The sequence below is a fragment of the Centropristis striata genome, chromosome 8 (genome assembly GCF_030273125.1).
Source record: "Centropristis striata isolate RG_2023a ecotype Rhode Island chromosome 8, C.striata_1.0, whole genome shotgun sequence".
Classification (NCBI taxonomy): domain Eukaryota; kingdom Metazoa; phylum Chordata; class Actinopteri; order Perciformes; family Serranidae; genus Centropristis; species Centropristis striata.
The window spans coordinates 4,204,331-4,218,309 of record NC_081524.1 but is presented as its reverse complement, the minus strand read 5'-3'; the positions used below and the strand labels follow the sequence as shown (position 1 = coordinate 4,218,309).

The 13,979-nt window shown below is 32.5% G+C and overlaps 1 protein-coding gene across 1 annotated transcript; it reads right to left on the bottom strand.

The window, feature by feature from the left end:
- Nucleotides 1-3,991: 3,991 nt before the first annotated feature.
- Nucleotides 3,992-13,096, bottom strand: LOC131976946 (uncharacterized). The gene is made up of 5 exons (XM_059340170.1): nucleotides 12,667-13,096; nucleotides 9,319-9,429; nucleotides 9,146-9,230; nucleotides 5,737-5,921; nucleotides 3,992-4,303 (listed from the first exon to the last, which is right to left on the bottom strand). The coding sequence occupies exons 2-5, from the start codon at nucleotides 9,391-9,393 to the stop codon at nucleotides 4,064-4,066; spliced, it is 585 nt and encodes a 194-aa protein (XP_059196153.1). The 5' UTR covers nucleotides 9,394-9,429; nucleotides 12,667-13,096; the 3' UTR covers nucleotides 3,992-4,063.
- Between the last annotated feature and the right edge of the window lie 883 nt (nucleotides 13,097-13,979).

Below are 13,979 nucleotides of genomic sequence, written 5' to 3'. Positions count from 1 at the left end.
CCACAGCCTGAGATTTGCATATTCAGCTCATCCACTCTGCAGTGCAAAGGATTTTCTCAAGTGTGTCTGGAGGCATTGTTTGGCTGTTAAATAGCTAAGGAGCAGAGTGATGCCTTCATTTGGAGAGACACTTTCGTTTTGTGTATTTATCTTAAGCTTTGGGAATCACAGTTTAATAAGTTAATTACAGATGATCCTGCAGAACATTACAAGTTCATTTACTGTGTGATATCTGCAGTGATGCAGTGGTTAACTTTATAAATCCCAGAGCGTTTATTATCTGCCGTGTTGTTGTTACCGGAAGAAGTGGAAATGTTATGTAATGTTATTTTGTGTCTTTTTTAAGTAATTTTGTGTCTTTATTTTAGTAATTTTGTGTCCTTTATTGGTAATTTTGTGTCTTTTTCTTATAATTTTGTGTAATTTTGGGGTAATTTTTTGTCTTTTTTAGGTCATTTTGTGTCTTTTTTAAGTAATTTAGTGTCTTTTTCTAAAAAGTTTGTGTCTTTTTTTAAGTAATTTTGTGTCTTTTTTAGTAATTTTGTGTAATTTTTGTGTAATTTTTTGTCTTTTTTAGGTCATTTTGTGTCTTTTTTAAAAATAATTTTGTGTCTTTTTTTGTCATTTTGTGTCTTTTTTGTCATTTTGTGTCTTTTTTTAATAATTTTGTGTCTTTTTTGTCATTTTGTGTCTTTTTTCGTCATTTTGTGTCTTTTTCTAATAATTTTGTGTCTTTTTTTAGTAATTTTGTGTATTGTTTGGGTCATTTTGTGTCTTTTTAAAGTAATTTAGTGTCCTTTATTGGTAATTTTGTGTCTTTTTCTTATAATTTTGTGTAATTTTGGAGTATTTTTTTGTCTTTTTTAGATCATTTTGTGTCTTTTTTAAGTAATTTAGTGTCTTTTTCTAAAAAGTTTGTGTCTTTTTTTAAGTAATTTTGTGTCTTTTTTAGTAATTTTGTGTAATTTTTGTGTAATTTTTTGTCTTTTTTAGGTCATTTTGTGTCTTTTTTAAAAATAATTTTGTGTCTTTTTTTGTCATTTTGTGTCTTTTTTGTCATTTTGTGTCTTTTTCTAATAATTTTGTGTCTTTTTTTAGTAATTTTGTGTATTGTTTGGGTCATTTTGTGTCTTTTTTAAGTAATTTAGTGTTTTTTCAGTCATTTGTGTCTTTTTTTAGTGATTTGGTGTCTTTTTTGGTCATTTTGATACTGCCTCCAGCGGGCCCCAGGTAATTTGAGTTGCTGTAAATGATGGTCTTATGGTAATAGGTTGTTAAATAGCTAAGAACCACAGAGTGATGCCTTCATTTGGAGAGACGCTTTCATTTTGTGTATTTATCTTAAGCTTTGGGAATTATCGTTTAATAAGTTAATTACAGATGATCCTGCAGAACATTACAAGTTAATTTACTGTGTGAATCTGCAGTGATGCAGTGGTTGGCTTTATAAATCCCAGAGCAGCGCTGAATGCCAGCTAACACACCCTGAATAAGAATAAGAAGCTACGTGTTGCTTTTGTTCCCGCAGTAAGAAAATGAGATCAGTTACCATTCAGAGTAGCTCTGTCCCCTGAGGCTGCCATCATGTAATACGTGATCAGGTGTCTTTTCTGATCATTTTGTGTCTTTTTTGGTCATTTTGTGTAGTTGTTGGTCTTTTTATGTCTTTTCTGGTCATTTTGTGTCTTTTCTAGACATTTTGTGTCTTTTTTCGGTCATTTTGTGTCTTTTTGGGTCATTTTGTGTCTTTTTTTGACCATTTTGTGGTCAATTTGTGTCTTTTTTGGTCATTTTGTGTATTTTTTGACATTTTGTGGGTTTCTTTTGGCAATTTTTTGTCTTTTTTTGTCATTTTGTGTCTTTTTTTGGTTATTTTGTGTCTTTTGGTCACTTTGTATCTTTTCTGTTCATTTTGTCTCCTTTTTTGGCAATTTTTTTGTCTTTTTTTGGTCATTTTGTGTCTTTTTTGGTCACTTTGTCTCTTTTCTGTTCATTTTTTGTCTTTTTTGGTCATTTTGTGTCTTTTTTGGTCACTTTGTATCTTTTCTGTTCATTTTGTGTCTTTTTTTGATCATTTTGTGGTCATTTTGTTTCCTTTTTTGGTCATTTTGTATCTTTTTTTTAGACATTTTGTGTCTTTTTTTGTCATTTTGTGTCTTTTTTGGTCATTTTGTCTCCTTTTTTGGCAATTTTGTGTCTTTTTTTGGTCATTTTGTGTCTTCTTTGGTCATTTTGTGTCTTTTTTGGTCATTTTGTGTCTTTTTTTGGTCATTTTGTGTCTTTTTTGGTCATTTTGTGTCTTTTTTTGGTCATTTTGTGTCTTTTTTGGTCATTTTGTGTCTTTTTTTGGTCATTTTGTGTAAGAATAAGAAGCTACGTGTTGCTTTTGTTCATGCAGTAAGAAAATGAGACCAGTTACCATTCGAAGTAGCTCTGTCCCCTGTGGCTGCCATCATGTAATCCATGATCAGGTGTCTGCAGCTCCACCCCCAGGTGGAGGTCTGCCTCCCCCTGCAGGTGGCCCAGGAAACGGATGGTTCCCGTGCTGATGCGGCCAGACGGCAGCATGATCCTGACCCGGTGACCCAGCTCCAGGTCCATGGGGGAGTGGGGCACAAACACCCGGTGAGGGCCTTGGGACGACCTCCAGGACCTCACACTGGAGGAAGTCCAGTCAGACAAAAGATAAAGAATAATCAGTTTTAGAGTACCTAACTTTTAAATACACTGTAAAAACACAAAAAGACACAAAATGACTAAAAAAAGACACAAAATGACCAAAAAAAACACATAAAATGACCAAAAAAGACAAAAGACACAAAATGACTGAAAAAACACACAAAATGACTAAAAACTAACCCCAAAAAAAACCACAGAAGACACAAAATGACCAAAAAAGACACAAAAAACACTAAAAATGACACAACAACAAACACAAAATGACCAAAAAAGATACAAAATGACTTACAAAGACATGAGAAACGATTAAAAAAAAAAAAAAATCTGTGTAATTTACGATAAAATACTGGCAGCTGTGTTTGCCAGAACTTCACCGTAAAACATACAGTAAGTGGGATTTCTACTGTAAATTTAAATGTAAATATCAGCAAAAACTGTCATCTAGACCAGCTATTCTCAACCCTGGGGTCCCGGTCCCAATTGTGTCTTTTTTGGTCATTTTGTGTCTTTTTTTGGTCATTTTGTGTCTTTTTTTTTTGGTCATTTTTCAAATTATACTATTAAACTGTTTTCAAATAGTAATAGTTTTCATTGTAGAAAGAAAATTCACATTTAAGAAATGGTCTAGAAACATAAATGTGACACTGTGAAAGCTCCTATGATTGAACTTTAACTGGCTTTCTCAGCTTGTCTACATATCATATATAAATAAAGTTATTATTGTAAATAAAACATGTGTATTTTCAATAAATAGATGGACTCCAGAGGGTTAACTGGCCTGTACAGATGTGAGTTGGTACCTGGTGAGTGATGAAGAGGAGGATGAAGGCCCCAGGCTCAGAGCTGGTGGTGAAGATAACTGACTGCCCGACAAACTGCTGTCGCCTCTCGAGAAAACCTCCGACATCATTCTGGAGTGACCACCTGCTCATTAGACAACACCACTTATATATCACATCCAACAGCATGCATGGGTAAAAACGTCTGAATGGACTGTGTGTGTGTGTGTGTGTGTGTGTGTGTGTGTACTTGTTCTTCCTACATAGTGAGAATCGTTTTTAACCAACAGAGTGAGAGCATTTTTGCAAAGTGAGGACATTTCGGCCGGTCCTCACAAAACTAGCTAAAATTATAGTGAAAATGTCCTTTGTTTTCGTCTTTGTCAAATTTTCATACATGATGAAGATTGATAAACCAAAGGAAATAAAGGCAAAATTTACTGTGACCTCTTTTAATCTCCCACCCAACAAATAACCCATTACAAAAAAAATTAAATTAACTACTAAACTAAAACTATAGCATTTCAAAAAAATAAATACTAAACTAAAACTAACAAACTCACTCGAAAACTCATTAAAACTAACTGAATTTGAAAACAAAAAAATCACAACGAAATTAAAACTAAAACTGATGAATAATTCAAAACTATTATAACCTTGCAAGGGAATTCACTGTTCCAATGAGGGTCCTCACAAAGATAGAAGTACAAGAATGTGTGTGTGTGTGTGTGTGTGTTTGTTTGTTTACTTGAACACTCCTCAAAAGTTTCTCCATTGTCCCCCCCAGACTCTCCCTGCTCCCCATCACTGCCCACTCTCACCAACACTCTGGCATGAGACACCAGCTGAGGAACAAACACAAGTTATTATTACTGAAGTCCACTGGAGCAGTAGTTCTCAACCTTTTTGAGTCGCGACCCCCAATTTAATATGCATGTTGTCCGCGACCCCCGCTCACTGAACACAATCTCACACGCACAGTTCAGATCACCCAAAAAAGACACAAAATGACCAAAAAATGGAAACAAAATGACCAAAAAAGACACAAATTGACCACAAAATGATCGAAAAAACACCAAAATGACCAGAAAAGACACAAAATGACCAAAAAAAGACACAAAATGATCGAAAAAAAAACAAAATGATCAGAAAAGACACAAAATGACCAAAAAAGACACAAAATTACCATAAAAAGACACAAAATTACCATAAAAAGACACAAATTGACCAAAAAAGACACAAAACGACCCAAAAAAAAAAAAAAAAAATACCAAAAAAGACACAACATGACTAAAAAAAGACACAAAATGACCAAAACAAGGAAACAAAATGACCAAAAAAAGACACAAATTGACCACAAAACAATCAAAAAAAGACACAAAATGACCAAAAAAGACACAAAATTACCATAAAAAAACACAAATTGACCAAAAAAGACACAAAACGACACAAAAAAGAAAAAAAAATACTCAAAAAGACACAACATGACTAAAAAAAGACACAAAATGACCACAAAATGATCGAAAAAAAACCAAAATGACACAAAATGACCAAAAAAAGACACAAAATGACCAAAAAAGACACAAAATTACCATAAAAAGACACAAAATTACCATAAAAAGACACAAATTGACCAAAAAAGACACAAAATGACCCAAAAAAGAAAAACAAATACCAAAAAAGACACAACATGACTAAAAAAAGACACAAAATGACCACAAAATGATCGAAAAAAAACCAAAATGACACAAAATGACCAAAAAAAGACACAAAATGACCAAAAAAGACACAAAATTACCATAAAAAGACACAAATTTACCAAAAAAGACACAAAATTACCATAAAAAGACACAAATTGACCAAAAAAGACACAAAATGACCCAAAAAAGAAAAAAAAATACCAAAAAAGACACATGACTAAAAAAAGACACAAAATGACCAAAACAAGGAAACAAAATGACCAAAAAAGACACAAATTGACCACAAAACAATAAAAAAAAAGACACAAAATGACCAAAAAAGACACAAAATGACCAAAAAAAGAAACAACAAATGACCAAAAAAAGACATTAAATGACCAAAATGACTAAAACACATTAACACATGAACACTTTAACACAGTGGAGACAGAGCTGACTTCCAAAATGATTTGGCGACCCCCAGAAATCATCTCAAGACCCCAACTGGGGTCCCGACCCCAAGGTTGAGAACAGCTGCACTGGAGGAAAGTTACTAAGTACATGTTTCCCCACACACACACACACACACACACACACACCTGATTATGCAGCTCTTCGTGTTTTCTCTGCAGCTCTGTAAACCTCCTCTCCCATGATGCTTTCTCACAGGCCACCCTGGTCTTGAGTGACAGAATATCTTTCTCTGTTTTGGTTAATCTGTGATGAAGGGAGCCGGTGCGGTCGGGGCTGCCTGGTATGGCTGCCACCACTTTACTCTCAGAGCCTGGAAAACAAAGTCAATGCAGCTCATTGTATCATATCATATCTCCATTTACACACATGCTGAGCAGATGTAAAGCAGGTTTATAGTGGAAGGCAGATAAACCTTTGGCTTCATAAAGGAGATAAGACAATACAGCTTGTTCTTGGTTTACATTCAACCCTCACACACTTCTTTACATCATAACAATTCATTGTTAACCAAAAAAAAGCTCCAAATAATCCAGACTTGTTGCCTCCATCCAGACTAGAAAACAAAGCATTGGGAGCCCTACTGTAAATTTTCCTAGACTAAAGGACTAGAAAAGACACAAAATCACAAAAAAAAAAAAAGACACAAAATTACTAAAAAAAGACACAAAATGACCAAAAAAGACACAAAATGACTTAAAAAAGAGACAAAATGACTAAAAGAAGACACAAAATGACTAAAAAAAGACACAAAATGACCAAAAAAGACACAAAATGACTAAAAAAAGACACAAAATGACCAAAAAAAGACACAAAATGACCAAAAAAAGACACAAAATGACCGAAAAGACACAAAATTACTAATCATCACTATTCATTTAACCCTCTGGAGTCTCCAAAAAAAAGCTCCAAATAATCCAGACTTGTTGCCTCCATCAGACTAGAAAACAAAGCAGCGTGGAGCCCTACTGTAAATTTACCTCTAAAGTTCTGGCTGTAAACTCCATGAGGCCAGTTTCAGTTTGATGATGATATACCAAGTAAAACTGGAGACAAGCTCAAATAGATTTAGTATCAAATGATAGAACTGGATGGAACCCTCTTATATGGTAGATTTGACACCTTTGGTCACATTTACAACATTTAAAATTCTTTATTGAGCATGATAGTGTTTTGAAAGTTAAAAAAAAGATTAAAAATTACATTTTATGTTGGACTAAAGGACTAAAAAAGACACAAAATGAATAAAAAAGGCACAAAATGGCCAAAAAAAGACACAAAAACACACAAAATGACCAAAAAAAAGACATAAGATGACCAAAACAAACACAGAATAAGACACAAAATGACTAAAAAAAGACAAAAAATAACAAAAAAAGACACAAAATGACTAAAAAAAGACAAAATAGAACTAAAAAAGACACAAAATGACTAAAAAAGACACAAAATTACTTTAAAAATATATTTTTTTGTTTGTTTTGGTCATTTTGTGTGTTTTATGGTAAAAAAAAAAAAAAAAAATTAAGGGTTGTTTTTAATATATATATTTCTTTATTTTTTTTAGGTCATTTTAGGTTTTTTGGTCATTTTGTGTTTTTTGTAGGTGATTTTGTGTCATTTAAGGTATTTTTTGTATATTTTAAGTCTTTTTTTGGTCATTTTATGGTTTTATGGGGTTATTTTGTGTCTTTTTTTGGTCATTTTGTGTCTTTTTCAAGTCATTATATTTTTTCAAGTCATATATTTTTTTCACGATATCCTGGTTTTCTTGATAATAACCAAAATCATTATCAAGAAAATGATAGAAGATGAAAAAAAAGATGTTAAATGTCTAGATATCAGCTCTTAAATTAAACTCTTATCAGCTATTTTTGTTGTTATCATTATATTTGTCCAAACAAATGTACCTTTAGCTGTACCACGTATTAAAATTAACAAGAAATTGAAGAAAAAGGCTGGTCTAATAATTTAAGCTCTATGTTGCTATCTTCTATGGTGGAGAGGTTTCAGGACAGGAACTACTACAAAATAAAAGACATTTAACATTGTTTACCTTTTATTATCTCTACCCTGAGTTATCTGCTGCTTTTTTATCTCCTCTTCACCTCGAAAGTTCAATACAAATAAAGTTTATGATTATATTATTTTATTGACATTCTGTGGGAAGCATGAATTAACTCCAACCTCAACATTCTCTTATATAACACCGTGTTGTAAACTGGTAAATCAGTGAACCTCCTATCTACAAAATCAATGCAGGTACATTGTACCTGTTGGTGCTTTTAGGTGTGCAGCGCCCCCTGCTGGTTCTTATGGGTACTGCCCTACAAAGTCTAAGTGCAGTAAAGGTCAAACTGAGAAAAACTGCTTTAAGGTTTTTTAACATGTTTAAACTGGCCAGCCAAATTGGTTATAGGTAGGTAAGTGATATGACACTTATTTATTTTTTTATTTTTTTTTTTTATATTATTTTATTTTATTTTTTTTATTTATTTATTTATTTATTTATTTATTTTTTTTATTGTTTTGTTTTGTTTTGTTTTGTTTTGTTTTGTTTTGTTTTATTTGGTTTTGTTTTGTTTTGTTTTGTTTTGTTTTGTTTTGTTTTATTTTTATTCCTTGGCTTTCAACCACGCATGAGACTCTGCTTTTGTTTTAGTGTTTTTATGGTTTGTTTTTATTTATTGTTTTTTTTTTATTGTTTTTTTTTAAAAAGCAATAAAACTATTCATTTTAGTGTTTATTTCCTGTTTTGTTTATTTTATTGTTCTTGCTTGTTTATGTACCACTTTGTTGTGGCTGTGGTTGTTTTTAAAGTACTTTACAAATAAAGTTGAGTTGAGTTGAGTTATTTCTACATGTATTGATGATGTCATTTTCATGCTAAAAACAATATGATGATTTATTTGACATTTGACCCCAAAAACATAGTTACTGCACTCTGGTTTTGCTGTAAAAGGATCTAATAGTAATGCAAAATCAGTGCAGCAACAACAATGTTGTTGTCTTCTTTCAGCTTTTATAGTTTGTTTTCAGTGAATAAACAACATTTTCAAATAGATTTTGTTATCTATGTGTGTGTGTGTGTGTGTGGGGGGGGGGGTTAAATAATTGTGTGTCTTTTTTTAATAACTGTGTGTCTTTTTTGGTCATTTTAGTGTCTTTTTTGGGTAATTTTGTGTCTTTTTTTAAATAATTTTTTGTCTTTTTTGGTAATTCTGTGTATTTTTTGGTCATGTTGTGTCTTTTTTTGTAATTATGTATCTTTTTGGGTCATTTTGTATTTTTTTGGGTCATTTTGTGTCTTCTTTTTTTTAATGTCATTATTTCTCTGAAATAAAGCAAACATAAAACAGACATCAAGGAGTTCATTTTCAGTTATAACTCACTTTTGACCAAAAATGTAGTTACTGCAGTTAGACTTTGTAGGGCAGTATAAGACTCATGAACACACCACCATCTCCAAATAGATTTAATCCAGCTAAATAAAGCTCTTTCAAAAAAAAAGAAAGTAGAGGTTTTATACAGGATCCTTACCCACAATTAGTTTCAGTTGCCGGCTTGTGTCCTCTGTTATGTGCCGTTCCCTTGGCAAGAATTTAATTGCATTGTATGGGCATATCTGAAATGCAAATAAACCTGGTTTATATTCAGCATAAAAATCAGCCCCGTTAGAGACAAAATATGGATTTCACAGAGGCCACACTCACCCAGAGGAACCTGCAGGTGCACAGTATCCCTTTAAACGTCCATGTAAACGCAGTCCACAGGATATATGTCGTCATGTTGAAGCATGTTCACTTCACATGGTGGTATTCTGACTGTGGGAAGAGTTACTGTCATTATCTGATACCACTCACAGAGTAACTGAGCTGAATTTAAACTGATCTTCGTGTATTGTTAGTTTTACTACACTGTAGAAAAAAATGTCTGTAGATTTTACGGTGAAAAACTGCTAAACCATGACAGTAAAAGACCGTAAAATGATAAATGGGTTCATTCAGTTTCAGTAACAATGAAACACCATAAATCAGCCAAAACAGTATTTTTTACATAAAAAACAAACAAAACATTACTCCACTGTAAAATACACTGGCACCGTGTTTGTAGCAAAAATTGTATTCTGTTTTAAATGGTTTTATTCTGGTTTGAACTGGTTTCATTCTGGTTTTAAATGGGTTTTTTCTGGGTTTTAACTGGTTTTATTCTGGTTTTTAACTGGTTTTATTCTGGTTTCAAATGGTTCCATTCTGGTTTTATTCTGGTTTTAAATGGTTTTATTCTGGTTTTTAACTGATTTTATTCCGGTTTTAACTGGTTTATTCTGGTTTTAAATGGTTTTATTCTGGTTTTTAAGTAGTTTTATTCTGGTTTTAAATGGTTTTATTCTGGTTTTAAGTGGTTTTATTCTTGTTTTAAATGGTTTTATTCTGGTTTCAAATGGTTTTATTCTGGTTTTAAGTGGTTTTATTGTGGCTATAAATGGTTTTATTCCGGTTTCGAATGGTTTTATTCTGGTTTTAAATGGTTTTATTCTGGTTTCGAATGGTTTTATTCTGGTTTTAAATGGTTTTAAATGGATTTAAATGGTTTTAAGTGGTTTTATTCTGGTTCTAATATATATTTTTGTGTTTGTTTGTTTCCTGAAAGTATGTTGCATTTTTTACAGATATTGCACATTGGTGTAGATATATTTTAGCATGTTAAATAGGTTCTTGCATGTAGTATAACACATTAAAGTGGTATATGACATATACATAATGAGTCCAACGGACCAGGTGGAGCCAGTTAAAGACAGTAAGCTATGCCTTCTGTAGCTGGATGCTGCCATGCTACGGCCTACACACACACAGACACACACACATAATAAATAAATAAACACACAAATGGAAGCATACTATTGGACAATGCACACACAGAACTGTAGACTGACCTTTGCCAGAGGCTAAACAGTTTTATTCTGGTTTTTAACTGATTTTATTCCGGTTTTAACTGGTTTATTCTGGTTTTAAATGGTTTTATTCTGGTTTTTAAGTAGTTTTATTCTGGTTTTAAATGGTTTTATTCTGGTTTTAAGTGGTTTTATTCTTGTTTTAAATGGTTTTATTCTGGTTTCAAATGGTTTTATTCTGGTTTTAAGTGGTTTTATTCTGGTTTTAAATGGTTTTATTCTGGTTTCGAATGGTTTTATTCTGGTTTTAAATGGTTTTATTCTGGTTTCAAATGGTTTTATTCTGGTTTTAAGTGGTTTTATTCTTGTTTTATTCTGGTTTTTATTATGGTTTTATTCTGGTTCTAATATATATTTTTGTGTTTGTTTGTTTCCTGAAAGTATTTTGCATTTTTTACAGATATTGCACATTGGTGAAGATATATTTTAGCATGTCAAATAGCTTCTTGCATGTAGTATAACACATTAAAGTGGTATATGACATATACATAATGAGTCCAACGGACCAGGTGGAGCCAGTTAAAGACAGTAAGCTATGCCTTCTGTAGCTGGATGCTGCCATGCTACGGCCTACACACACACAGACACACACACATAATAAATAAATAAACACACAAATGGAAGCATACTATTGGACAATGCACACACAGAGCTGGAGACTGACCTTTGCCAGAGGCTAAACAGTTTTATTCTGGTTTTTAACTGATTTTATTCCGGTTTTAACTGGTTTATTCTGGTTTTAAATGGTTTTATTCTGGTTTTTAAGTAGTTTTATTCTGGTTTCAAATGGTTTTATTCTGGTTTTAAGTGGTTTTATTCTTGTTTTAAATGGTTTTATTCTGGTTTCAAATGGTTTTATTCTGGTTTTAAGTGGTTTTATTCTGGTTTTAAATGGTTTTATTCTGGTTTCGAATGGTTTTATTCTGGTTTTAAATGGTTTTATTCTGGTTTTAAATGGTTTTATTCTGGTTTTAAGTGGTTTTATTCTGGTTTTAAATGGTTTTATTTTGGTTTTAAGTGGTTTTATTCTTTTAAATGGATTTAAATGGTTTCAAGTGGTTTTATTCTGGTTTTATTCTGGTTTTATTCTGGTTCTAATATATATTTTTGTGTTTGTTTGTTTCCTGAAAGTATTTTGCATTTTTTACAGATATTGCACATTGGTGAAGATATATTTTAGCATGTTAAATAGGTTCTTGCATGTAGTATAACACATTAAAGTGGTATATGACATATATATAATGAGTCCAACGGACCAGGTGGAGCCAGTTAAAGACAGTAAGCTATGCCTTCTGTAGCTGGATGCTGCCATGCTACGGCCTACACACACACAGACACACACACATAATAAATAAATAAACACACAAATGGAAGCATACTATTGGACAATGCACACACAGAGCTGGAGACTGACCTTTGCCAGAGGCTAAACAGTTTTATTCTGGTTTTTAACTGATTTTATTCCGGTTTTAACTGGTTTATTCTGGTTTTAAATGGTTTTATTCTGGTTTTTAAGTAGTTTTATTCTGGTTTTAAATGGTTTTATTCTGGTTTTAAGTGGTTTTATTCTTGTTTTAAATGGTTTTATTCTGGTTTCAAATGGTTTTATTCTGGTTTTAAGTGGTTTTATTGTGGCTATAAATGGTTTTATTCTGATTTTGAATGGTTTTATTCTGGTTTTAAATGGTTTTATTCTGGTTTTAAATGGTTTTATTCTGGTTTTAAGTGGTTTTATTCTGGTTTTAAATGGATTTAAATGGTTTTAAGTGGTTTTATTCTGGTTCTAATATACATTTTTGTGTTTGTTTGTTTCCTGAAAGTATGTTGCATTTTTTACAGATATTGCTCATTGGTGAAGATATATTTTAGCATGTTAAATAGCTTCTTGCATGTAGTATAACACATTAAAGTGATATATGACATATACACAATGAGTCCAACGGACCAGGTGGAGGCAGTTAAAGACAGTAAGCTATGCCTTCTGTAGCTGGATGCTGCCATGCTAAGGCCTACACACACACAGACACACACACACATATAATAAATAAATAAACACACAAATGGAAGCATACTATTGGACAATGCACACACAGAGCTGGAGACTGACCTTTGCCAGAGGCTAAACTGTAGGATGGGAGGAAAGAATCCCATGTGGGCTCATAAGGAAAACTCCCATTTCTTCTCAATGGGTCTGTGTCCTAGTCCATGGTGAATGCTAATGTGGCACACAGGGCTCACTGACCTGTTGCTATGCACCAAGTCTGTGTGAACAGTGCTGCTGACGACTGCTGGGGAGGTAAATCTGGTCTAATCCTCTTAGTCATGCAGTTACACAGTCCAGTTGCATCCAGGCTGCTTAATTTGGGCTACTGAGCCTTACCTATAAACAATGTGAATAAGCCTCCACATGCAGTGCAACTGTTGGAGGAAGGAGGCTTCAGTGTCAGCATCCATCTGTTCTCTCTCTCCCCTGATTCAAGAGATAATAGACACGTTTTAGGCCAAAACATTTGCATAAACACCTAAGCATCTATAGTTATTTACTGTATTATTTACAATTCATCACTGTGTTTGATTTTTTTACAGTACACTGTAAAAAATGTCCCGTTGTTTTTACAGAAAAAAACTGGCAGCTGTGGTTACCAGAATATTTCCTTAAAAAATGTAGTAGCATCATATATTTGCAGTATAAAACATCAGATATTTAAAGTTTGAAAGATCAGACATTTGCAGTATGAAACATCAGATATTTGCAGTTTGAAACATCAGATATTTGAAACATGAAACATCAGATATTTGCAGTATGAAACATCAGATATTTGCAGTATGAAACATCAGATATTTGCAGTATGAACCACACTGTAAAAATGTCCCGTTGTTTTTACAGAAAAAAATTGGCAGCTGTGTTTACCAGAATATTTCCGTAAAAAATACAATACATATGTCAACATCTTTACAGAACAACTTGTAAGTTTTACATCCTAAAACTGTAGTAATTAAAAAAAATAATAATAATTTTAAAGTTGTAGATTATACCGTCCTTTACTGCTAATTTAACATTTTTTATACTAATTATTTATGCAAAATTTACATGCAGAAGTTACTGTAAAAATCATAATAAATTATTTACAGTGTACTTTATTTGCATTGTAAGTCAGTGTCAACTTTATTTATGCAGGACATTTTCTATTTGCTTGCTCCAGTTCTTCAGTACTATTTCTTTACACTGAGTAAAATATTAAAAGTCAAGGACTTTAGACTTTAGACTCTGTTTTCCCTCTTGACCCCTCTCAGAGGTTTGTGGTCTTAGTTAAACATAAAGGACGATAAAGATAACAGATATAAAGTAAGTGGACAGCGACACTTGCTGTCCAGTAATGGGCAAATAGAATACAACAACAAAAAGAGCATGAATAAACA